General features: G+C 40.3%; 1 protein-coding gene across 3 annotated transcripts in view; it reads left to right on the top strand.

Moving 5' to 3' along the window:
• Nucleotides 1–12,948, top strand: part of Sema3a (semaphorin 3A) — a 453,595-nt gene extending 440,647 nt beyond the window's left edge. For all 3 annotated transcript variants that reach the window (XM_087206759.1, XM_087206760.1, XM_004839772.4), the window contains exons 18-19: nt 7,487–7,629; nt 8,889–12,948. In XM_087206759.1, coding sequence (XP_087062885.1) covers nt 7,487–7,629; nt 8,889–9,344 — 599 coding nt within the window. In that variant the 3' untranslated portion in view covers nt 9,345–12,948. The remainder of the gene's footprint in view (nt 1–7,486; nt 7,630–8,888) is intronic.
• The last annotated feature ends 14,315 nt before the right edge of the window (nt 12,949–27,263 follow it).

The raw sequence follows: 27,263 nt of genomic DNA, 5'->3' as shown, positions 1-27,263 counted from the left end.
ACTGTGAGGCTCATTCTACTGTGAGAATGGTGTAAATGACTGTGTGGCCTAGAATCAAGTCATTTCAGTATTATCTTCCATGTTTCTCCTAAACATCTTTGAGATAATCAATCAGCAGTTGTCGTCTGTTGATAGCTAAAGTGAAGAATCGAGTTCTGCCCATTAATTGGGTGTTAAGACCAGGTTAGAAATACCTTCTGCTGTCTTTGTTCTTTATTAAAGTCCTTACGTATATCACTAGGAATCACCTGTTCATATCCCTATAATTTTACTCTAATAAACAGAGTTTTTCAGCTTGCTGAATTTCTCCTCAATTCCAAAGTTATAAGGATCACATATCTTTGAAATACAAAATGGAATTTTCATTATTTTTATGGCAGATTCCTGCTTCCACAAATGGGTATTTTCTATCTCCCATCATCTCTCTTGGGGAAAAGTAAACAAAACATTAAAATTCATGTTTCCTGATTTTTAAAATAAATGTTCCTATAGTAATGTTCCTCTGGCATATAGCTTATTTGTGCTTTCTTTGGTAATGCATTTACTATAAAACCATGAAAATAAAACATACCAGATGTTTCACATAGACTAAACAAATAGTAGATATCTTCATATTTGTATTGTTTTTTAAGTAGTTGAGTTTCAGCTTGCCGTGTTGTAAGAAGTCATGCAGCCTGTGACATCAAGTGCCGAGTACAGCGTTCAGTATAACTGTCCAGTGGCTTCAGATTTCACTTCATAGTGTATTGATTTCATTATCATATTTATAAAGTAAGAATCTCTAAAAGTAAGATACTAGTGACTCTCTCTGTGAAACAGTCACCTACAAACAATAAAGTTAAAATTTCCAGCCCTATGTATGTGTCTGTCTACCCATCTACTCATCTGCATTCAGACTGTCATTTTAAGAAGAAATTCACAAGGATTCATGTATTCAAAAAGGATGGAAATTATAAAATTTTAAAATGTTATATCCTGATTGATAATTACTTCCAAGGACATAAAACAACATACTTTAAAAGTTTAATTGATTGAAAAGTTGATAATTTACAAGTTCAAATTTTCTATACTGTTTCATCAATGTTACATCCACTAAACTTCATATATATTGGTCATATTTCTAATATGTGCATAAAAACACATGCATATGCCTAAACACACAGGAGTGCATGCATTGAATGCGGCATGCGTGTTTGCAAAAGCTCACCTAGGGAATGTTTCAGACTCTGGCATAATCAGCATAGTGAACATTGGAAAAACAGTAGTAGCCTTAGCTTGATAAATAGTGACATGATGCCTCTTATACACTACAGTGCACATTGTAGAATTTTTCTAAATGCACTACAATAATTTTTAAATTAGTTTTCAGCCATCTCAATATGCAGGTTCAAAATACACATGAGTGGGTACATGAATGTTTTCTTTACTTGTAAATGTTTTATACCTTTCCAAGGGATATTAATCAACCTGTGAAATGCCTTTCAAGCTATTTCAGCTTAAGGAGATATTGTCCTTGCATTCAAACAAGTTTAATTCAAACAAGTCTTTTCTATTTCTAAAGCATGTGTTATGTTTCTAGAGAAAATCACCCAGAATCCAGTTAGGAAAACCTAAGTAATGGCATTTGTACTTAGTGTACTGCTAGGGTTCTGTTTCACAGTGGCCCACGGACAAGGTATTTTGTGTTTCCTTTCCTTGACTGACCTTGCACACCGAATATTATTGAGAAAAATATTAAAATACAATGTGTTGAAACAATTGGAATTTAATTTTTCTCTATATAAACTAGTAACTAACAGGATTTGCTAAATAACCCAAGTAAATATTTAAAATAATTTGCATCTTTTTGCATCTCTCCTAAATTAAGTTTACTTTTCCATTTATTATTTATGAAATTCAAATTTAATAAAAGGGGAGTATCTGAAATCGAAGAGTAAATGAGTACCTGCTTCACTGCCTCATCCATCTGTCTCTCCCATGTGACATCAAGTTTCCTAAGACTGTTACATTATTCACATTTCAATCTTGGGAGACATTTGTGGGTTAAAATGGGGAGTGAAATAAATGGGAGCTGAAATGCAATGCCTTCTGTCTCTGCTACACTGGAAAAGAATCAAATGCTCAATAAGGCCTTTAGCAGCATGATATTTTTGGCCAAATGATGGATATCATGACTTTTTTGTTGTTACAAAAGGAAGCAATTTATTTAACTTCTTTCTTTCCTTCCATTTTTGAGGGTTTATTAGCCTCATTTCATTTCCATAAATTAAACCACTAACAGAGGAAATGATTAATTGAAGACTGCTTCCCTAAAAACATTATTTCTTGTCATTAACAGCTGTAACATATTGCAATATTATGTTATCCAAACACCCTGGTGCTTTTAAAATAATTTTAATATCGTATTCCTTTCATTGTTTTATTGTAACCATTCAGATTGTTGAACCCCTGAGAATGTATTATGCCAATTTAACCACTATACCCTTCTTGTTCACTGGTAATTTTCATGACGAAAGTTTGTATTCAAAACGGTTGCTTTCTAAGTACAAAATGTATTTGAAAACAGTTTTGAGCAAGATTGTTTTCGGTCTGGAAATGTACAAAATTGCCCATGGGCCTTTAGTGGCGTAGGTCTCCTTGGAGATGTGGCAGCATATTCATGAGTTCTTAGGTCTCTTTCTCTCCTTATTCCATATTTGGAATTTTTGATTTGGAATATACTTGATTAATCATCAACTGCTCTCAGCATGTCACAAATCAACTTTTACAAAATTATTAAACTTAAGAAACTGTGAATGCTTATGTGCATAGCAGTTTGGTGAAACATTCTGTCATAATCAAGGTTTTAATCTCTATACGCTTTTCATTAATTAAACTTTTAATCATTTCTTTTATGTGATCATGATAACTCTGTCACAGTCACAGGAAATTTCAGCCTTTAAGTTCGTTGCAGTTGTGGTTATGTGGATTTACCACCTGGCAAACACCTGCTAAGGGTTTTGGATCACCTTTTTGGTAGGTTATGGAACACAGTGCAGGGAAGGTAGCCAGTTTGACAATAACTGTAACCAATAAGACTCTGTGTGCTCTAGAAAGACATGAGAAAAGAAATGTTGAAAACCAACTACAGAGGAAACGTTTTCTTTGTTAATGTTGTGAGAGTAGATTAAATATTGGAAAGGACTTCATAATTTGTCTTAATGTGGATATCAGTAAAGGATTTTGAGTTCTGAATTAATAGTTTAGACTATCACAATAGCAATAATATTAATACTAATAATAATATCACCAGACATATGTACAGCTATTACTATGTCCAATAGTGTGTTAGTATTTATGTAGATATAATTTAGGAATAACAAAAACTATATTAGAGGTGTTATGCAAATTTACATTATCTATAATTGCTCTAATATATATGTAATACAATTTGCAATTTTAAAATAAGCAAGGATAAGACAAAGATGATAATGCCGCACAGGCAGAACAGGTTCAAAGCGTCATGCAGCAAGAACATATTTACCAAGAATCTATGAAGGGTCGATATAAATTTGTCTATCCTTTTATTTTCAGCCAATATAGAGGAGAAATATGGTCACAAAATTCACTGTTTTAAGGAAGAGTCAGCTGTTCAAGAGAATGTCAATGATTCCTGAAAAACTAGACCAGAGAAACATTTCCCAGTGGTGAACATGGAGAAAACCCTGCACCTGAGGGGCACTGCCGTGGTACTACCGTGACATAAGCACAGCTTCACCGTAGAGTGCTGGGTGTTAGCCCTTCCGCAGAGGCTGGGTCGCTTACACTGACCCTGTGTTCCGCTGTCCGCTCTCAGACCACCTGGCTTAATCTAGAGCCGCAGAGGCAACCCTATGGCATGTGTGCACAGTGAGCAGGCACAGCCTCTCTGCGATGATGTCACGAGTTGTATGAGTTGTTTTTTCTGAACTAAAACCTCACTATTCAGGTTTAATTGCAATGTTGGCACTTTGCAATGCATCAGTGGGTTTGAGCTGCAGTTTGGGGACTCATTCTCAAAAAGGTTTGCCATCACTGATCTAGAGGGAGATTTCAGTTCACACTTACCCTGAATATGTAAAGGTTCATATCCTTCAGGGAATCTTTAATCAATCATATCTCCTCAGTTGAGCTTTTGGTCTAAATTAGGTAACCAGATTCAGTGTTATATTCCTGGAAAAGTACTTAGCAGAAATCTCTTCTCTGCTGCCACTTCTGTGTAGAGGTATTGGCTTTATAAAGATGGAAATTGTGCTCACTTCGGCAGCACATACACTAAAAAGATGGAAATTGACAGTGAAGAATATGATTGGGCTAGATGAATGTAATGAGACTAGAAGCTGAGAATCAAAAAATCAAAATATTGTATTTGTTTAAGAAAGATTTTCTAGAGAGGGAGAACAGAGAGGAAGAGAGAGACAGAGAGAGAGAGAGAGACTATATTATTGTTTCCTATATTGCACAAAATTTGTGAAAATGCTTGTGCTAGAAGAGTTACAAATGGGGATATTATTTATTAGACATCTGTTCATAAGTGTCAAATGGAGGAAAACTGATGGTTTCCAATTCAGCAGTAATCACACCTGTGTGCACACAGAGAGGTGTGTTTGGCTGAGGCCATCTTTATTGAAAGTCCTGGTCATAAATTAGAAGTCGCTGAGGGTAGAAACAAGTCTACTACAGAGAAATTAACAAATCACTGTATCCAATGGAAGCTTGTTTTTAACTCTGGCCAATGGCAGCAGAATCTAACCAAACAAAATAGAGGGAGCTAATCAGAGAAGCGCAGTGTCACCTCTGCACTGAGCATGACTGATACTTACCATGACCGGATGTGGGGCTTCACTGGCTGCTACCTCAAGGACATTTCTCTTTGTAGAAAGGGGACCAAGAGTCAATTTGGGGAAAATGGAATTTAAGGCATTGGCCAAAGTAGTTATCAAAGCAAACTAATGAAGGCAGCAAGCCAGGAGCCAGTTATCCCGGTGCGGTTATTCAGTTCACGTGAGCAAGAACCTGGGGATCCTGATGAGCCTTGGTGAGCATGAAAAGCCCTTTATTAAACTAAATCGACTCGGTATAAACTCATCATTAAGTCACATGTCCTCTTCTATCAGATTCAACTAGGAAAGCCATGGATGAGATTAATTTTTTAATATAAGAGAGCATTCAAGATGTCTGTTTTCATCTTATTTTTTTCTGGTATCCAAGGAAAATTTGCTGCCATCCGAAAAGATCTTGAAAAGAGAAATGAAAACTGAAAGGTTGCCTAGGACTATCAGAAAGATTAACAAGCCAGACTTCGTAGATAACTGAAAAGAAGGTTTTTCAGACAGTCATTTTCCAAATAATATACCCAGTTACATTGTGGGTGTCTCCTTTCCCACCACAGTTACATTGTTCTTTCGTGTTCTGTGCCAGCTACTGTATCGCAAGATCTAAACAGAGTTTTATGTTTGAGAGCAATGACTTATTTCTGTAGATTTTGATAGTCATTTGAACAGGTCAGGTGAGAGACGAGTCCATTATTATAAATTCCTGCATGAGGAAGGCAGGCCCGGAGCAGGCGGTGGCGGCGGCAGATCTGTCACCTCACCGGTGAGATGCGTGTCAGTTCACGTGTAGACAGAGGCTGAGTGAAAGGTGTTGTCCTGAGAGTGAGGTCGTCTCCATACAAACGTCTCACAGCGGGCGGTTAGCAGAAGCCGGGCCTGTGACATGGGTAGCATCGACTTCCGTGAGGGGCATCTTGGTGACTCATGGTCACCCCCGAGCCACACTGACTCCTGGCCCTGATAGACACAGAGGTTCAGTGCTGCTTCCTGCTGGGAACAGCGCCTTGCTGAGGAGCCGGCCCTTGGGCTGCGTTTCTCTAAAGGTGTACTAATAGCTTCCGAGCGAAAAACCTGTCCTGTTCATTGTAGACCTTGACACATAAGATATGCATCTCCAGTTCTTTTTAAAGGTGCTACCTGGGCCGGGATGTAGCTCAGTGGTTCCGCCGCCTGCCTCGCAAGCGCAAGGTCCTGAGTTCGATCCCCGGTACCAAAAAAAGAAACTGAAGGTGCTCTTGGGCCCAGTCAACACTGTTTCTTCCCTTCGCAGTCAGTCCTTAGGTCTTGCTGTTTTCAGGGCATCAGGCGTTGCAGTAAGAAGAGGCGGGTGGTCCCGAATTAGAAGTACCACCCCGGGGCAGCTGGGACACAGCCACTGAGCCTAGCACCTGGGGTGAAGGAGGAAAGAGACTGGGCTTAGCCCAGTGAGAGCAGGGGGCGGGCCCCAGGCCGTGGGCAGGAAACAGAGAGGCCGGGCTGCGGAAGCTGGGAATCTTGCGAAAGGAAACAGCACTGGGTTCGCGGGACCCAGGGACTCAGCTGACTGTGACCAGGGTAAACCTTCAAAGCGATGCAAAGATGGGCGTGGTGTTTTAAAATTAAAAGCCTTGCTGAGTTTGAAGGAGAGCGAAATTTTCTCATCTGTCCACACGGTCAGCTTCCTTTGCATGTGAAATCTATTTATTATTTTCTACATTAATGTAATGAGTTCCAGATTGCGCAGGATGTCCTAATGGAAACAGGATCATACGAGATAACGTGGGGCTTTGCTCCCTAAGCGAGCCCAGCCTAGATCCCTGTGCTGGCCCTTGCCTCTGAGCTGTTCTTCGGTTACCACGTTGAAGGAGGTTACACGAAGGCTAAAATAATAGAAACCTAATCAGGAAATAGGTTTTCACATTGCTGTATTTTATTGTATACTCTTGCCATATTCCACAGCCTAATTCTTCACATTAATAAAATATGTGTCATTTTAAAACAAGGACAATTGAAACCACATTGCACTATAGTTCTGCGTCTTTCTGCGGCTTCCCGAGCGCCTCACCCCGAGCGGTCCTGAGCACGAGCACAGCACGACGCTGCGGACTGTTCAAGGGTTCTTGGCGGGAGGTAGAGACTTCCGGAGCTCTGCCTTCTGTAAACGCTGGATAAATATTACCGACGGGCCAGTTTAGTTCTACAGATGAAAAACATTCAAAGGCAAAAATTATTCCTCAGAAATAAATTCTTTTTCTCCAAAAGCCCAGGGCAGTAACTTCCCGGTAGAGAATAGCACACTGCATACTGGCCCGTCAGTCGGCGCAGAGCTGCAGGGTGGAAATGCGTCCCACGGTGCCTGCCGTGGCAGGCAAGGCACGCGCCAGAGCACACACATGACTGGCTCTGTTAATGGGACGCTATGTTGGGGTAGACCGATTTCTGCGCTTTTCAGACAACCCATAACAGAACGCTTATTCCATCCAGATAGGCACTGGCTTCTGAAGGTTTATGCCCTTGACATTTCTTGGCATCTTCAATCCATTGAAAACTTCCAACCTGGCAGCAAGCAATCTCCTCAAATTCCAAATGCGTTCTTTGGAAAGGTGCCATGACTTCTGTGACGTTTTCTCCTCTTGTTTTCCCACCCCGGCCAGATAATCCCCACGGGCACAGTCTGGAGGAGAGGATCATCTACGGGGTGGAGAACAGCAGCACTTTCCTGGAGTGCAGCCCCAAGTCCCAGCGCGCGCTGGTGTTCTGGCAGTTCCAGCGGCAGAACGAGGAGCAGAAAGAAGAGGTACCCGTGCCTGGCGCAGACCTTCTCTCCAGCACTGCTGTGCCCGAGGGACAGAGCAGTGCTGGCAGCCTTTTGGCCAGCCACAGCTGGTTCAGGGAGCAGTACAGGTTCCCTGTGGGTGGCGAGGTGACCTCGCGCTAGGAGCTGCTGGGATGGTGACTCGTGGTGAGAGTTTCTGCCTCTCTCAGAGCCTCCTGTATCTATCTCACTGTGATCACCTACAAAGTCATCATATTGCATCTCCACTTCAAAACAATCGCATCTTCCTTCTAACTTTTTTTACCTCTGCTCAATTAATTCTTCCTGCCTTCCTCACATCGGGAGGGAGTTGGGAGAAGACAGTAGGGGACAGAGAATGACAGTGCTGAGGTCTGCTGTTACCCCAAGTGGAAAGCCCTGGGGAGCAGCAGGTAGCTTCTCTTCCACAAGAGAGCCGCCGTTTCCTCGGTTCCTCGGTGAGAGCCAGAGGTGTGGACAGAAAACCTCAGTGAGAAAGGACACGGAGCCTTAAACCTTTCAAATGCATTACATAGGTCCAGACTCTGGTTGATTTGCAAAATGTACTATGTACTGGTAATTTTACCAGCATAATGTGACTGTAAAAATACTGCCATTAGCTTTTTTTTGACATGTTAAACAGTCTTTACATAATCACATTGTGCAAATATCAATTGATCTCACACATTGCCAGACTGGGCTTTTAGAAATTTCTGTTGTAAACTGTGTTCAAAACGAAAGTGAGAGCATATTCTCTCATTTATGTCCCATTCAATACCTAATAAATTAAATAAGCACTTAGTCAATTTTAAACTTACTTATTTTCTTCTTGGCATTCAACCACTGAGTTTATATTTCTTTCATTTAATCTCAATAAATTCATTTAAATGCCCCACTCTTTTCTGTATCATGTCTTTCCCGTTTAAGTATTTATTGGTAGCTTTGTGTCACAGTTATATACTTATTTTATGTTGATAAGATAAAACCATATAATTGTTCTTTCCTCCAGTAAACTTGGATACTTAAAACTTTTATAAGAAATCTTACTGAAACAGTGTCACAACCCAATATTTTCCAGCGATCTTAAAAACAGTTGACGGATGCAACTCTTTCCCCAGGTACAAAAGTACTGTCCTTCTCCCTCAGTTGGGGATTTTGTTAACTACTAACTTGCGTCTGAACAAAGAATATGAATTTTCCCTGACAGCTCTAGTATGTTTAGGAAATGCATGGTTGTGTAATGCCTCTCTCTTCCCTACCAGATCAGAGTGGATGAGCACATCATCAGGACTGAGCAAGGGCTCCTGCTACGCAGCCTGCAGCGAAGGGATGCGGGCACCTACCTGTGCCACGCTGTGGAGCACGGGTTCATGCAGACGCTTCTCAAGGTGACGCTGGAAGTCATCGACACAGAGCACCTGGAGGAGCTGCTGCACAGGGATGATGACGGGGATGGATCGAAGACCAGGGAGCTGGCCAGCAGCATGACGCCTAGCCAGAAGGTCTGGTACCGAGACTTCATGCAGCTCCTCAACCACCCCAACCTGAACACCATGGACGAGTTCTGTGAGCAAGTTTGGAAGAGGGACCGAAAACAGCGCCGGCAGAGGCCAGGCCACACTCAAGGGAACAGTAACAAATGGAAGCACTTACAGGAAAACAAGAAAGGAAGGAACAGGAGGACCCACGAGTTTGAGAGGGCGCCCCGGAGTGTGTGAGCTGCATTACCTCTAGAAACCTCGAACAAGTAGCGACTTGCCTAGACAATAACTGGAAAAATGCAATATACACAAACTTGTTCCATGGCATTGCGTGGGTGTTTACAATGGAGGAGAAGTCAACCAAGGTCCGCCAGTTATAAATTAAGTCCATGAGTAACTTTCCTAACAGGCTTTCCCCTAACATCGACAACTCCTAAGAGAGATCACGGGTGAGCACAGATGTTTGCCATAGTGGACCGTTTCCTATGAGAATTCACTGTAAAAGTTCCACCTTCTTCTTTGCCTGAGAAATAAAAATGTCATTTGCCACATTGCCATCTAACGGAGAAAAATTGCATCAGCAAAGCCATTTTATTGAACTAGAAGTTGAAAGTAAACTGCATGGATTTACTGAGCTGACGAATATTCCAAAATATGGTTGGATGCAAAGATATTTTTTGTCTACCAGCACTCATGTTTGTATGTACTGGAGGAAGGAAATAAGGAAAATGATACTGAATGAAATGGCCTGTGGAAATATAAAACACACAAACCATCCACTGTCCAGAGGCAAAATGGAATACACTGATCTACTACTGATGTCTTCTTTCAGCTTTGACCTAAAGATGTATTTTATTAAAACTATAATTTAAATGTACCATGACAGATATGCAGTGAAAATTAGCTGTTTTTCTAAGCTAGAGTAGGTTTTTGTCTTACAGTTACTGTGCTACATAGTTTGCTTTAAAATTCCAATTGTGTGCTGCTTTTTTTGACATTTTGTTTTTAGTTCTGTAAGAGGGATAGCTGGTATTGTTCTAGATACATATATATGTTATTAACCATTAATTCCTAAAACCAAGATATAAATTATGCTTTATTTTTCTGAGGAAATCAAACAAATGAAAGCTGTTCACACTTCCCCTTCTTTACCTAATTTTAACTTGCATAATGTTCTTAGAAAAACAGAACCAGCAAAAAAGCGAAAATTGGTTTGCTAAATGCATTTTATCCTATCTAATGGATCAAAGGAAAGAAAACGATCTGAACATCTCACAAAGATAGTAAGCAGCATCTTAATATAGTTAATAGAAAATGTCTCCTCATTCTGTGCTTGAATGTCAGCATGCTATGTGAGACGTAAAATTCCTCTTATGATCCCACTAGGGATTAAATGGATTGCTTAATGATTGTGGCAAAGACAGAGAAATCAGTAGAAGGCAGGGCGACATCTTAAAGGCAGATTTCCCCACTGTTTACTTCTGAATCAGCTCCTTTTATCTCACCTTGCTGAAGAAAATAACCCATATTGAGAACACATTATTCTTTCCATGCCAGTGGGAACGATTTTATACACACCAGTTTCCAGGAAAGGAACCAGACTCACAAACTGTGAAACTCTTTGTGTGTTGCAAGAGCTTACAGAATGAGGTGAAAGATTTCTAGTCCTTGCCTTGCTTGTTGTCCTGAGATGACTCTGCGCTCCAGGGGTGTGGGGTACCTGGGCCCTTCGGCCTCATGTCCTGCTCCTTAGCATGGCAGTTGGGTGTCAGGAGCCCTCCCCTGAGTCCTTCTCTAGGCACAAAACAACAGCTTCTTGCTAATTAAAGAAGTGACACTGAAATTTAACTCCACTTGTCTTGGGATTCTAATTAACTCAGCCTTAATTTCTCACCTCCGACGACAGCAAATTGTTATTCCCAATCAGCTGAACTATTTCCCAGATGGAAACTCATGTTTCAGTTTTAATGATTATTTGAATAAGCAATTTGTTGACATTTGTTTCAAATAAAAGCCTAAAAATTATCTTCATCCAGTTTTAGGCTCCATTGACTAATATGGTGCTGTTTTTGACATACATTTTCAAAGGGAAGTTGAATTATTAAACTATTTGAAGAGCACACTCCTTACAGGAAACAGTGTTTGGAATATAAATCAAAGAATCAGGAGTGCTCCAAAAATAGCTCATTTTTTTCTACTTTAGTACAGTACCTTAACTGTATTAAAATTCAGTGTTGTATTTCATTCTACATTTGCAGCTGAAACAAATTTATTTGCAATAACAGAAGTATTTTATTTCTTTTTAGTCCTTAAAAATAAAAGGATTTGAAAGGATAGAGATTGTATGATAACTTCATGGACACCGTCCAAAATCTGAAAGCATTTTTTTTAGCATTATAAAATATCAATAGAAAAAGTCTAGACTTTAATTAAAAGTATCAAAAGGAAACAAGTCTACTGGCATGCCTTTATAAACAATCAGGTCTAAGGTTTTGGAAAAGGTGTAGATGTTATGTGCAGGTAACTAACTTTTATTGGAGCCAAAATCTTCTGCCAATGTGTACCGAGAGGGGCAGTTCACACGAAAATGAATCCGTGCCCCACTTAATAATTCAGTTCTAATAGCCACTGGCATATGCCTGTATCATCAGAGATGAAACTTGGTTAAGAGACTCACATGACCTTCAGCAAATTATAACAGCAATCTTAAAGAATGAAAAGATGCACTTCAGAAAGAAAATCATGGCCCTGTGGAAATCAAATGTAAAATGTAAATGCATGTAAATGCACACTTATTGCTTCCTTTAATGTATTATTTAGTGATTTTTTAATGACATGTGTTTAATATTTTTGCTACCTACACATTAGGCAAAAGAGATGTAAATAGTTTTGAACCGAAAAGGAAGAACAGTGTAAAAGACAAGTTTCTATAGGAACTCACTCACTGCAGTGTGCTCGATGTCATCCTGAAGTGCAGGGCTTTCCCACATAGGGTCAAGGTGGCTTATGTATTACTTCAGGCTGGAAGGTGTATGCTCATTCAGTAAGCATGCATTTTGCCAGGTAGTAAATATGTTCCATATCTATATTTATCATTGCATTTCAGATGGGAGCTAAAGAACTGGAGAGTCAAATGTAATGAAACCGCTGCTGTAAATTATTCCTTTTAGCATGCATTCACTTGCTAAATACACATTTCTTCAAAATATTTGAATTCAGATGTCTTTACTGTTCCCTGTAACATATGGTGTTCAGGAACATAAGCTTAGGAAATTTTGAAAACCAGAATCAGGTTGCTATATAACTAGCTAACAGATTTCTTCATTGTAGTTATCTGTAAATTGGATTCTATATTTATGGTGATGATACAAATTTTTATGCCCTTTAAATTAAATATTGTTCCTTTTTATGTCATATCTAAAAAGAAAATATAGGAATGAAGTTCTATAATATGTCATTATCATAATAAGTTTGGTTTCATTCCGAATCTGCAAAGATGTCAGATTGTTATTGTTGTTGCCTATCCTGAAGGTCTTGGAAAAACATTTTATCACTATGGAGTCATTAGTACAACATTTGAAATCTTTGTCATATTAATTCATTTTTTAACACAATTTCAATTTAATGGAAATCTGTCCGGCTTCATGGCTTCAAAGACACATTCAACAAATAGAGCTCAAAATAACCTTATTGTGTAACAACATGCTAGGTATAAACCAACATGCCAAAGGCATCCATGTTTTTATTTTACCTTTGTCTGTAATCATTATTTAAAGTCAATGTTAATGTTTGCAAAATAACATGTTTCCATAAAGAAGAAAACATTATTTTTTAAAAAGTCTGTAAGAATCCTACTAGTTTGTTTGATTTCTACCAGTGTTCGTGTGCTAATTAATTAGAGAGACATAGTTTCACATGATGGGTGGAGAGGACCCCAAAGACGTGGAGAATGGAGCTCTGTTCGGGCGCAATCGGCCACAGGAGAGCGAATGTCTTCTCCGTTTCAGACGGGATCACCTGAGCGCACCGAGACCGGGCTCCTGAGCACTCGGTCCTTTGGAACCAGACTCACGGGTCCCAGGGGTGGCCCTGGTCCTAACTGTTCCCTTAGGGGAGGAGGTGCTGGGTAAGGAGGCTGGACCCATCCTACAGCTCACAGCGAACGAGGGAAACTGAGGCAGGTTACCGTCTGATCCGCAAGTCTCGGGCAAGGCCGGCCCAGCCCTCGCCGCAGGCCCCTGTGATCGCTGCCAAACGCGCTTCCTGGGGCCTCTGCTGGGGTGCACACGATCCCTGGCCCGGTTTCCAGGCCCTGAGCTCCTCGAGGCTGGACGGGCGTCTCACTGGTTTCCATCCAGGGCGCTGCGTGAGGCTGAGCGCAGAGGAGGCGCGCAGGAGGACCCCGGAGGGGACCCCAACCGGCCTGGCCGGGCGGGGAGGGGGAGGGGGAGAGGCGGGCTGTGAGGGGCCCGCCCGTCCTTCCGGGCCTTGGGTTCGAGTCCTCCGTGCCCTCCCGCTCCCTTCCTCTCCGCCAGCGTTGCCCTCACTTTACCCAGCCAGAGCCTGGGTACTGGCCCGTGTCCATGCGCCCCCTACAGACTAGACCTTGGACCCTGGCCCGAGCCCTGGTGCCCCACCCCAGGCTGCCTCTGGGGCTGGGACCCGTGGATAATCGGAACCGGGGCGCGGCCGGGGGGCCGCTCTGTGCTCGTCCGTCCGGGCCCAGCTGCCTCCGCCTGGGCAGCGCGGGGTCTGCAAAAGGAGGATTGAAGTGTGAAGTCGTGTTGTTCCAGGGATCCCTGGGTGGAGTAGTTCGTGGCTGGACAGTGCTGCAGGTGAGATTAGCACACACGGGCATAGACTCCTATTTTATACAAAAGTTTAAACAACATTTAAATATGAGGGCTGGCTTCATCCTGAATCTGTCAACCCCACCCCACCATTAAATTAAACTGTCATGTTTTTTCTCATATAACAAAAGAATGTATTTTATTTCTCTTAATCTAAACATTATACTTGCAGATGCAATGTTTATTTATATAGTACCTAAGCCAAAGTTCTCCCGAGTGTGTTCCAGTCATCACGGCTCGAGGAGTCCTGATGTCTCGACCTCTCCCTCCTTTGTAAACCCTGCTGAGCTCTAGACCTCAAGTAAATACATGTGAAAATCCAAGTCGCTTGTGCAGCCCGCTTCTTAATGCTTTGTTGCTTTTGTTGATAGCTAAATCCAGAGAGATCTAAACTATTTTAGGCAAAGTTTGTGTCTAAAATTCAACAGCTTTTTCACTTTAGGTTTGTGTGTGTGTGTGTGTGTGTGTGTGTGTGTATCTCAATTTTCAGAGAGAGTACATCCTTCCTTTCCAAAAAAGAATGACAGTTTTACTAGGCTTCAAATACTGCATTCATGCGGTGTTTTAAACTGTTACTAAATATGAAAAAATTAATTCAAGTCCAGATCTCCACATCCCTTCTAATAAATTACAAGTGAGTTTGGCCCTGACTATTCACAGGGTGCGTCTTTGTCGTGTTTCCATGATGCCATCAACCAGTGTCAGAATCACCACTCCTTTTATTCTTTGCATTACTTTTGAAATTAATCACACATCAGTTGAAATTATTTATTCTTTCTTTGGTTTGGGAAGTGGGTTAAATTACACCTGTGAATGTTGCATGGGATCACAAAGCCAGTACCCTTCAGAAGAAACGAGCTGTCAGCAAGTATCCTGAATTCTTACAATCAGGAAACATCTTTAGGGTAATGTATCTGTTCCCCTCAGTGGAATCTGGAATGTAATGTGAATTGTTTATGTACTCCTTTCTTTCTAAGCTTCTTTTTGTCACTAGACATTGCTTATTCAAATTATGTCACATTAGGTAGCTCCTTATTCATTACTGAGACGTGTCTTTACATCTTCATGGAAATATCTATACCTTTTTACAGAATTATTGATTGAAAGTACATATCAAGCTTAGAGAAAAATCTTTACATTTTATTGTAAATTAATGTTATAATATTAAATAGGTTCAACATAGACAGAGACCGAAAAGGATTCATATATCCTGCCCTGAAGTTTCTGCCTAAAGGCAGTGCTGTTACACTTTTATATCACTTTATTATGTTCCAGGTATTTCCATGGCATTTTTTGAAGCAACTCATGCAAAGAAGGACAGTTTTATTTCACAAACTTTATAAGAGAAAAAGTAATAATGTGGCTTACTTTAGATTTCACTTTTAGCAAGTTTTAAAACTCAAATTGCATTCTTGTCATCTGATCCAATTAAAACAGAATCTAATTTTTAATTTATTAAATTACCATTACAATAGAAATTATTTTAGATCACCTAAAAACAATGTCCATTCAAGGAAATAATTTATTGAGCAGGGTACTTGGTACCCTGAGATGAAAGATGAATGAACTGATGAAAACTGGTCACGTGTTCACTTATAAAACACTTTAATTGATGTCTATAATTTTGTCTCACAAACAAAATCAAAGAAAAATTATTGGTTTCTTCATTATGTTAAACAATTTAAATGTAGCAAAAATTCAAAATTGTTACAAAATAAAAAAAGAATTTGACAGGGTGACCAAACTAAGAAAAAAATATAATCACATATGCATACAGGTGGATAGATAGGATCTACTTTTATAAATGAAAATAATTTGTTAGAAAATAAACTCATTCTTAATAATAATTTGGAATACCACTTTTGTGAGAAGCATATACTTCCATAAAAGTTTAACATATCATAAAAAACATGCCATGAACCAACTTTAAAAGTTGACAGTATTTTAATATAAACTATGTAGCTAAAGCAACTGTATGTGATAATTTTCATTGAGTCACTACTTTCCAGCACATAATATTCAATAAAATATACTTTGAAAACTGGATCAACATAGTAATGTCCTAAAAAAACCTGTTTCTGTGTTGTGAAAGCCCTGAGTTCACCAGGGGAATTGTTGGCCACTAAAGAAAATATTCTTTTTGCCTCCCCACAGACATTTCTGAAATTTTGTGCTGAAATCAGAGCTCCAGGAAAAATGAAAAAAAAAAAGATTTTGATTTTTGAAGATCCAGTCATTATTTCATTACCCCTTTCTTATTCTTTCTAAAATCACATACTAATTTCTACAATTCTTTTCTATCTCCTCCAATTTCCAATATACATGTTTTCCTCCAATTAGCAAACCATCTCATATTGTTCAACACCCCTATCAGTGACTTCTGCAGCATTTCCACAGCACAGGCCATTGACTTCCCCAATCCAACTGCAGCCTCGGCCAGCAGGTACCACGCTGGACTCATTTTCAATTTGAATTGCTCTACTGTGAAGACTTCAAGCTCTAAGATGCATTGTGAAGCCTATCATGTAAAAAGTTATGTACAGTCTAAGACAAATAAAATATACACCGTGTATTCTCTATTCTACTTAAAAAGTGACCATTTCTCTTTTTATTGAATGCCCATAATATCCCTCCTTAACCATGATTTCACTTCTCTTTTGTGGGGAGTCAGTAACCTGAATGCCCTGCTCATACATTCTTTCTCTTCCAGTTACCCTTTCCGTCATGCAGACTTTTTTCTCTTCATCCCTAGTTTGACACTGCTGTAGTGAAAAAGCAAGATGGACAATGCCAGTTTCTCTAGCACCCAGGAGATGAATTTCAGACATCCAGAAAGTTTATTAGCAGGTAAAAATAAAAGGAGCAAGCAGTACCCAGTAAGGCAGATGCAGAGAGGTGGTGCTCAGTTTCACAGAAGTGGGATCGGGCCTTGGGCATCAGTGTGCCGGGTACCCAGCATACCCTACATGCCCAGAGCAGCACACTGAGTGGGCAAGAATTGGTCTCTGAGAAACTCACAGCCACACAAGAGAGAAAACAGAATGAACATGCATATCATGCCAGTGATGGCTGTAGCAGTCATCGTGAGAATAGTAAAGGCTGTAGCAGTATGAAGTGTGCACAACGTACTGATTTCTTAATGAAGTGCTTTACTTTTACTACTTTGACCATTACAATAGCTCCCAAGCTCCTACTTTTATCAGTAAACAAATCAAGACATACAGTGGTTAAGTAACTAACTGCTCAATTTACACAAGTGATAGAAATAAAGTTCTAGTTCTTCTGTAATTCATGAATCTATGTTCCTGGAAAGATAACTAGGTGTTGTAAGTGGGATTTAAAGGATCACGCTGTATGGAAAGAGAGAAAAAGAATGAAAAAGGGTCTTAAAAGATGAAAGTGGGAAGGCCTCTGGCTTGATTTAGGAAGAAATGAACTTCAGTTCTTCACTAAGTCGGGAGGAACGGTGCCACCCAGACAGCAGCAGTTCGGGACAGCTCGTGGCCGGTGAGCAAGCAGGCAGGACAGCGGCTCTGACCTCAACCTGTGAGGACTTCAGGCTCCTTCCTGTTCTTCCCTTGGCCTCAGTTCTCTTGTCTCTAAAAGTGAAGTCATGAAGACTTCATCCATAGAGTGGAAGAAATCAGTATAGCTAATATAGCACATGTAGCTAATCGGTATTCACTTTTTAAAAATTTCTCTCCCAGTAAGGATGAATAAAGATATTCTTTCTGTTTCAAGAGAAAATGTTCTTGATCGTTCCTATTACCACACATTCTAGACTTTTAGCTTGTCTCAGTCTTTTGCACTTGTAATTCCCCCTTCTTCCTAGTCTAAATTATCATAATAGTAATTTTCTTACCCATGCTGTTTAGTTAGCCATGTGTCCACTTCTTGCTTTTTCCAATCATTATTTTAAAAAGATACTTTAAGACTTCCAATTAAAGATATGCAATGTTTGCATTTGAACTTGCATTCTCTCAAAACCCCATTAAACCAAGATGTGAATATTCACATTTAATTTTCAACTATGCTATCTTTTAATTCTTATCTAGCCTCATGACACTCGGTGATGCATTTTACAGTAAAGCCATCAATTATTTTATTGTAAGTAATCACTTGTATATTTTTCAATAAACACTTTTCAAGGTCAGTATTTTCAAGCATGAAATGCAGACATGTCTCTAACATTATATTTTTCAGAGATCAAAATAATTTTTTTGTGCAGACCCACCCAATAAAATAAACTATATTATAGTAAGTGTGCTTTCACATGTGAAAAGACTTGGTACATAGTCTAAGCAATGGCAAGCACTGATGAAAAAAGTTTCCAAAGTAAAATCAAGCTGGAAGAAATATATGGTGTAGAAGAAATGGTATATCATGTAACAAGATATAATTCACAGGAAAAAAATGTAAGAACAAGCATTTTTTAATATTCTCCAAAGAACACATGAAAAGAGCCCTTATCATAATTGACACCTAGGAATATAATAATTTATGCAAAATCATTGCCTTTAAAATGTAAAGATGAAAAGAGACTCGAAACCTCAAAAACCCTACCAAGCTAATGATAAACACAAGAAACAAACCATATGTGTTGTGGGAGGCAAATCCACAAAGAAACTGTTAGGCGAAAATGAGGCCGAGCTATGACACAATCCAGATGCTTGCTAATAAGAGCGCCTCAGCAAAATCTGAGGGCTTCAAGGTCTGGTGGGAAAGAATAAAAGCCCCCAAAGTGTGAACACTGATGGGATTCTGTTATTTGGTAATTCTTTTTAAATAGCTGCTTTTTGTTTGAAGTATTGTCTTCTTTCAGGCTTAACTATCTTGGAAGTTGATAAAAAGCAGCATAAAGAGATGAAACAGCCAAGCAGGCTTTGAAGCAAACTGCTGTGCTCAGAGGGGTTTTGAGGACCCCTCCGCCTGGTGCCCAGGAGCCACAGTGTGCACTGGACAATCCGGAAGGGGAGGGGAGGACTGTGCACAGTGTTTATACCATCATGATGGGAAAGCACATTAAAGTAGAATCTTCATTGGCAGCATACACATTTCTGGGAGCCAGTGCTGAACATAATTGTCATAGAAAATGTGAAGTCATTTCCTAAGGGGAGATGCGCCCTCTAGTTACTTCCTTCCAGCCTTGTTTCTCAGTCTTTCCCATCATCCCTATATTTAAATATTTTCACAGAAAATTCATGCTGCCCTTGTACATCAATCTTCACTTATTGGCCACCTTATTAGCCGCATGAGGATATAAACTATTTAGTATAACATAAGGGATTGAATTGGAGAATTCTCAAAACAAAAAATTTTAAGAACATAATGAGTAGAAAAATAACAAATGTTATAAGGGAAAGAAGAGAGAATAGAGTCTTGGGGAGGTGAGGGAAGAAAGTGTGTTGATCTTCAAAGGTGGTAAAATCACGCAAGGAACAGAGGTAACATAGTTTTATTAGCAGCAGAAATGCCTAGCTTTTTGCCTCATTTCTCTCTTTACCCTTCTGGACATCCCAGTCCCAAGTTTTATTGGTCTCCATCTTGTTTCCTTTGGTCAAAAATCCACTAAGTCCATGCTTCTCAACCCATAGTCACAGTGTGGACTGTAGGCATCTGCATCGTCCTGGAGAAACATGCACCAGCCACACCCAGGCCTGCCCAAGCCAAGCCATGTAGGAGGGTGGCTCCAGGTGACAATGTGCAGGGGTGTCTACGCAGAGGTTTGGACAGGTTTCCCTTGTCCGGGACCTCCCTCCATGGAGTGTGTGCCCCTGGAGTGGAGTCAGAGAGTCAGATCCTGAGATGTCAGCATACAGAGGATCAGGCTGATGATGGAGTCCACCTCTGAAGAGAAACTATTAAATATACTTGAGAATGATTATAACAGAAATCAATAGAAAGCTATTGTACTCTACCAAAACCTACACAGCAGAAATGCATGCTAAATTAGAAGTAGAATATCACTTAGAAGGTTATTTCTACTATTCATCTTTCAAAAGTGATGTTTCCTGTCTTTTTGTTTAATTTGCATCAAAAAATATGGAAGGCAGAGGTGGTGGCAGATACCTACTCTTCCAGCTACTTGGAAGGCTGAGGCAAGAGCATCATACATGGAGGTCACTCTGAGCAACTTAGCAAGACCCTGTCGCAAAATAAAAAGGAAAAACTGGTTTAGGATGTAGCTCGTTGGTAGAGCACTTGTGTAGCATGTTCCATTTTCAGTACCACAGAGAGATGGAGGAGAAAGAGAGGGAAAATAAAATAGAAACTTCAGCTATAGAAATAGTTTCCTCTGGCTTCTGGGTAACATTCCCAGGATGGGTGGACCAGTGCAATGGAAGAGCACACTTTATAGCTAATATCACTTCTCATTTTCTTCATAGTTTCCAGGGTAGCAAAAGTACAAATTTTCCTGGATTATTCCAGTATTGGCTTTCCTGAACTTTGGCAAAAGTGTGAAACTTGCTGTCTGAATTGCTCAACAATTTTCTCCAGTAACATTACAGTATTTTTATTCTATGGAAGAAATATAGTCCCTGAAATACTTCCTATAAATAGAAATACTCAGGTTACCAATAGAAAGACCCTTTAAATCTAAATATCCAGTACAACAAAACAGTAACCAAGGGCACTTCCTCAGAATATCTTGGTGCTATTGAAACCCAGTGATGTGTGAATGACACATAAAAGTACAACCAGAATGAACCATGTATGCCCTGTATTTCTAACATTTATTTTTCAGTTCATGCTGGGTGGTCTAATACTGCTTTTGCACACCAGCTGATCTCAAGTTCAGGGTTATTGAAAAGCATCATAAATAAAACCCATCTGCACATTGTTTCAGCACCAGATGATATTTACAAAGGTGTCAGCAACTTTGTCATTTCCTTGCCAGAAGAAAGCACCGATATCTGCCATCAGTTGTACAATCACAAATGTTTTCATAATGGTGAACTCATCCCAATAATCTTTCCTGGAAAATTCAAGTACGACTCGGGTGGGTGGAAAGAAGTGGTGTCTTTCTGCTGTCCCTTGTTGCGTGTCATGATCACAGACATTATCTGTCTAAAGCAGCCGTAAACTCTCTGGGAGGCTGTCCATGGTCAAGGGTCCATGCATTCTCAACCGAATAGCTGTTCTTCAGGAAAAATCAAGCCCGTACCCTACTGTTTGTATGAAAATCATTTATTGGCTAGCAGCAGGCTTGTGTGCCTATTAAAAATCACTTCCCCAAAAAAACCATTTAGAACTGAAGTACTGGGTGTTTCATGTCAATGAGATTTCAGGAAGCAGGGACTTTAAATGAAAGCTCCAGGGAGTTTCCAGCCCTGGAGTTTGAAACATGCAGTTTTATCTTAAGCCCTCTGTAAATCATCTGAAAATACTGCTGATTTAGTAATGTGGAAAACAGATTCCTAAGTTTTTTTGTTGGAGGAAAAGGATAAATTGGGAGCAAAAAGAACGGGAGGCCAGGGGCAATCTGGGTGGAAGAATTTCCAAGGCAGATAGGAGACTGAGCTGCTGCCTCAGGACACACTGGGGTCAGGAGCTCAGAGGTGCCGGGTCACCCTGTGGCACCATGAAACATGAGCATCTTATTTGCGCCACTGAGGATTCAGCTTTGTAATAGGACCTACTAAGTTACATTTTTATTTTTAACATCAAAAAGTGACCCTTGGATAAAACTCTTTTATAATGTCAAGGTTCCAGCATTAGATGCAAACCCAGGGCTACAGGTTGTGGCAGTCTCCTCATGGCCGAGAGCCTCCCAAGTTATCTCCTAGCCAGACACCAGGAAGGTCCAAGGCCCGAGCTTCCCCCGTAGGGCAGGGTCCTGTAGCTGGCACCGTTGTGCATGTGTAGGGGACCAGGCTGGACCCTGCCAGACCACACCCTCTAGGGGCCCTGAGGTCCCCGGGAGCTGAGGGAGGACACACACCCCCGGCGAAGTGAGCAGACAGTGGACAGGGCAGGGAGACGGCAGCTCCAGACAGACAGGACACATGCCCCTGGCGAGGCTGAGAGCACACACGGTGGAGGTCACAGAAGGCTGAAAACCAAGCCGGAGAGCCATGGGGAGGGAGAGGGGGAGAGGACCCCCTCACTTTCTTTTAGAGACCAGAATTTCCAAAGGCAGTGTTGGGGAATAAGGAGAGATAACTCTGGTGTTTGGGTTAATCGGATGAAGGACATGGCTTAGGGTTGGATCAAGAGTCATTTATTGATCTGTAAATATGATTTCTCAGATTTGGGGGTTTCCCCCAGGTATTAACAAGCTGTGGTGTGTGTGTGTGTGTGTGTGTGTGTGTGTGTGTTTGTGTGTGTACTAATTACAACCTGTGCAGCCCTGATCAATAGCCCTCTCCTTGTGCATTCCCATTTTAAAGCAGGGAACTAATTCCAAACCTAAAGCCGCGTGTTGGGCAAAGCAGTCATGTCCAGCACAGTCGTCCCTCGTCTGCGCTCCCTGCACCCTCAGCTGACACAGTAGATCCGCTTTCCTGAGGTGTGTGAAGCCCCCCAGGCCAAGGGGGACTCAGGGCAGTGATGAAAGCTACCTGACAAGATTTAAATAACAAGACAGAAACACTAAACTTGCTGGAAGATAAGTTAGGTAGACCTCTTGAAGATATTGGCATAGGAAAAGGCTTTATGGACAAAACCTCAGCAGCACGGGAACTAACACAAAGAAACAACAAATGGGATTTCATCTTATTAAAAAGCTTCTGCACTGCAAGAGAAACCACCAACAGAGCTAAGAGACAACCTACAATGTGGGAAAATATTTTTAGCAACTGTACCTCAGACAAAGGGCTACTATCTAGAATATATAAAGAACTGAAAAAAGTCAGACCCCCCAAATTCAAGACCCAATTCAAAAACAGGCATCTGAAATGAACAGACATTTCTCAGACAAAGAAGTAAAAGCAGCAAATAAATATATGAAAAAATGTTCAACATCACTGGTCATTCGAGAGATGCAGATGAAAACAACACTGAGGTTCCACCTCACCCCACAAAGAATGGCTGCTATCAAGAAATCAACCAATAACAAATGCTGGCGGGGCTGTGGAGAGAAAGCAACCCTTCTCCATTGCTGGTGGGAGTGCAGGCTGGTGCAACCACTGTGGAAAGCAGTATGGAGATACTACTGTATTTGAATATTATTGTAGTTTTTCCCCCTTGCATTGTTCTTCTTTGAATGGTTTTAATTTCTGTATGTGATAATATACACTGAATAATTGTCATCAGGGTAGGAATTAGAAAATGTCTTCATGACTATGAAACACTAAGAGTGAAGTATTTTCGGGTAGAAGGGATTTTCCCAAACTGTATCCTTCTGATTACTGCCTTTCCTGTTCGCCTGGTGCTGAGCCTCCCTTCATCCTCTCATGAAAATCCCCTTCATCTCTGCTCCCCATTGTGAAAACTTAGGTGTTTGTGCTTGGGTTAGAGTCGGGGGCCACTGTTCTGAAAAGACATCCCATCCCTGTCTTATTTCTGTAGTATCAGCTATAGTAATTCCGAGCTCTATTAATCAGAAACAAGTGCATATGACAGATACTTACCTATCCTCTCCTTAGAATATGCAAATATTAATGAGACCTGCACAGTAGAATAATTGTCAATGAGCTCAGGAAGACCAGAGAAACTGATGCACCTCATTTCCCCGCTTAATAGGAATGATGCACTCCTTGCTCCATGCTCAGCACAGGAATACAAACCTGACTTCCAGGAAGTTACAAATCATTAGTTGAAATAAAATAGCCAATGCTAAAAATACAATGGAAAGCGATACGCATCTTAAGGGAAGAGGTTTATAGGCTAAGGCAATTCAAGGATCATAGAGTGAAAAATCAGCCTCAGAAACCATGAAGGGGCTGCTCCCTGACCAGCAAATTGGCCGGCACTGTCCAGTGTCCAGCTGTGCAGAGAAACAGGCCCATGCTGGCAGGGTTCGAGCAGGCTTCCATCTCCTTTGATGGGTCTTCATGCTGGAGATCACTGTCTCCAGGCTGTGGAAGATAAAATAAGTCAGTGAAGAATTTACATAAATTCATTTACGCAAAATGTTTTTGTGCAAATATTCTTGACATTTCAAGAACAACTATTTCAGGCTAACTTTCTGCTTTTTGGTTTGCTTTTTGGTTAGTGGCAGCCTGTGTGACTGTGTACCACTTAGTCCCTCCTTAAAGCTAGTTTTGTGTTCACTAGAAAGATTCTGGGAGTTTGGGCCGCTCATTCTGTGCATGGTGTCTGAACTTTGCACTGTCTACATGCGACTGGACCTGTCTTTCTGCTCTGTGCTTTAGGGCAAGTTTAGTGCTGAGAATCGGGGAGACCCTGCAGCTCTCAGCATCCTGGGAAGACCCCCTCAGTGTCTGGGTATCTAAGGCTTTGGCCAAGGCTATGTCCACATCATGAAGTGGCTGTCTGAATTACTCGGCAATTTTTCTTTTTTCTTTTTGTACCGGGGATAGAACTCAGGAACTTGCGCTTGCAAAGCAGGTGGCAGAACCACTGAGCTAAATCCCCGGCCCCTTACTTGGTAATTTTGGCTTTTGATTTTCTTTTTCAATTCAAAACCATTTTAACACAGTGCTGGAGGAATGGAACCTTGTGTGCATCAGCTTCCCTGGGGCCCTGCTCCTGTTCGGTTCCCAGCGTGAAGCAGCAGCTTTCTGCAGCTTCTGGAAAAATGTGAAAGGAGTTTGAGTTAATCTCACTTTTCTGACAAAACTCCATGTGTGAGATTAGATAATGAGGATAAAAATTAAATTGTCATCATGCTTTTGGATTGGCTTGCAATCCCGGGCAAGGGTTCTCTGCAGATGATGCTCTTCTAGAACGCAGACCCACACCTTCACTCCAAAGGACACAGTTCGTTCATTCATTCATTCATTCATTCACTCATTTAAACATTCAGTAAATATTTCATGAGCAAAGACGTCTATGTCAACAATTGTAAATGCTGCGGAATTAGTGGTAAAAAGACAAAACTCTTACACTAAAGTTTCTTACATTTTGCTGTGTGCAATAAACAATAAAGCATCTAACAAGTAAATATCTACTATATCTGTTTTACCCACAGTTTTCTTTACCGTCAAGCAAAGTGTTGTGTACATAGAATTTAATAGGCTATCTTAAATGAAAGATTTAGTTTCACTTTGGTATTTTACAAACCAGCTACTTATAAATGGGAACTAAATAGTTATCTCCATAAAGATTTAAAGTATCGGATGTATTTAACCTGTGAATCCCAGGCCTAGAATGTAGCGAATGGCAGGACTGTCTTTTTCACTTCAGCACCGAATTATGCACAACGCACTGTGAGAGTTCAGGGTGCTGCAAGCCAGGAGTTGGCCATGTGCTGGCTGGCTAGACACAGCTAGTGGGCTGGCTGCATCTGAAGGCACCATGCAGGATGAAAGAAACTCATGTTTCATGTGAGTCTTTCTTCACTGTTACGGATGCTGTCTCACAGTTCACAATAGGAATCAAAACATACCAAAGAGAAAGAAGGCTCTGAGCTAGTGATTGACTGGGCCAGACAGGTGACAGTGACCACTCGATAAAATGCCTAATAGGTCATTATGGGTGTGAGGGCTAAAGCAGTTAACCAAGCCCTCTGCAGCTGCAACTGAAGATAGTCTTTTCCATGTGGTCTTAATGTATAAAATGAAGTGGTGAAGGTAGAAAAGCAGAAATACCAAGTGGGAGGCTAAAATGTATTAAAAGTAAAAACATTGATCATTATGTTATTGGATAATCTCAATCTTTGAAGTATAATTCTTCCTTTTCATCATTATGACTAATTAGTATTTGATTACAGTGTGCGTTTCATTTCATTCATTCGACAAACACAAGAGTACTTGTAACATTCCAGAAAATTGTATGTTCGCTTTGCCAAAATCCTCTAATGGAGGCAAACTCCTCCATGTCTTCATGAAGTTTCAATTAACTGGCCCTTGAAATCCTTCCTCTTAAATCCATCCCGGTTGTCCAACCATGTAAGAGTACTCAATTGGAAATTCTACACCATGAACATAGGAACAAAGTGAACCACTTGACGAAATGGTCCCACTCAGTTTGAATCTTGACATCTGTCCTTCAAATGAAAAACCTCCAGGAAAAAAAGTGACCTTGTAAATTCATGATAGCTTCCATCAGTGTCCACTGGCAGAACAGAGCTAATGCTAGTTGAGGTTGTAATTACATGGCTACAGTCAAACTGTTTGGCATGTGTATACTTTATACATGAGATTTGTTCATTTGCTTAATTGACCCATATTTATTAAAGGGTAAGTAGGTGCCATAAATCACAAAATTATAATTCTTACTGCTCAAGAACCCAAACAAACAAGTGAATAAGTAGACTCGCAAATAATTAACAATTAAACCTTTACCAAAGAAGTATTTCCTTGGACTCCAAAGCCTTACTTATTAGAACCAATACCAAGAGAAAGGGTGCTTTCTTTTCTTACCTTTCCCGTGGGGTAGAGGTTACAACCCAGTTGCATGGGAGAAAGGAAGCAAAACAAAATCAAATGAACAAATGGGAAAGATTAACCTGAAGAAATGTAGACAATCTACATATTCGGGAACACTTTCTTAACAACAGCTCTTTTCTGCTACTATCTCAACTCTGCAATCCCAGTGGAACTGAATATTATATTTTTTATTTGGATTGATTTCCCCAGATTCTTTGTTAGCTGAGAAAACTGATATTGAGTGCATTCTCCAAATGACTGTGGTTTCAAATGAGGTATAGTCAGAAAAGAATTTTAATTCCTCTACTTTTTAAAGGAGATTATTAATGTTAGTTATGTATTATTATAACATCAAATATTTTAAAACTGAAGGCTAAAGTCACAATTTAAAACAGGACTTTATCATTAGGGTATAACAAAATTATGTTTTTTTAACTGGTAGATTTTTCTCCAGAGTATTCAAACCTTGTACATTTAAGATGTGATGACTTCTCCCTCGTTTGCTGGCTGAACTCTGAATGTCAGCCAGTGATGCCTCTGCAGAGAGGCACGTAACTGACACAACACTGCATGAAATACGCGGGCAAGCACTGACCCTGTAATTAAACCACATAAATAATTTTAATTCATACTTATCTCTCAATTTCATCATTACTTTAGAAGTAATTCAATAGTTTTTGTTGTTTTGTTCATATGGATAGCACATAAGCTGTAAATATGAAATAACAGGAAAACAAGAATATTAAAACATTTATGAAAAAATACGAAGAAAATAACCTCAAAAGAATTGTTGTTTTTCAACTACAATTTTT

This window comes from Heterocephalus glaber, unplaced genomic scaffold (genome assembly GCF_053883595.1).
Source record: "Heterocephalus glaber isolate CG9 unplaced genomic scaffold, H.glaber_assembly_v1.0 deba00000678, whole genome shotgun sequence".
Lineage (NCBI taxonomy): Eukaryota > Metazoa > Chordata > Mammalia > Rodentia > Bathyergidae > Heterocephalus > Heterocephalus glaber.
This window is presented reverse-complemented; position numbering and strand designations above follow the sequence as displayed.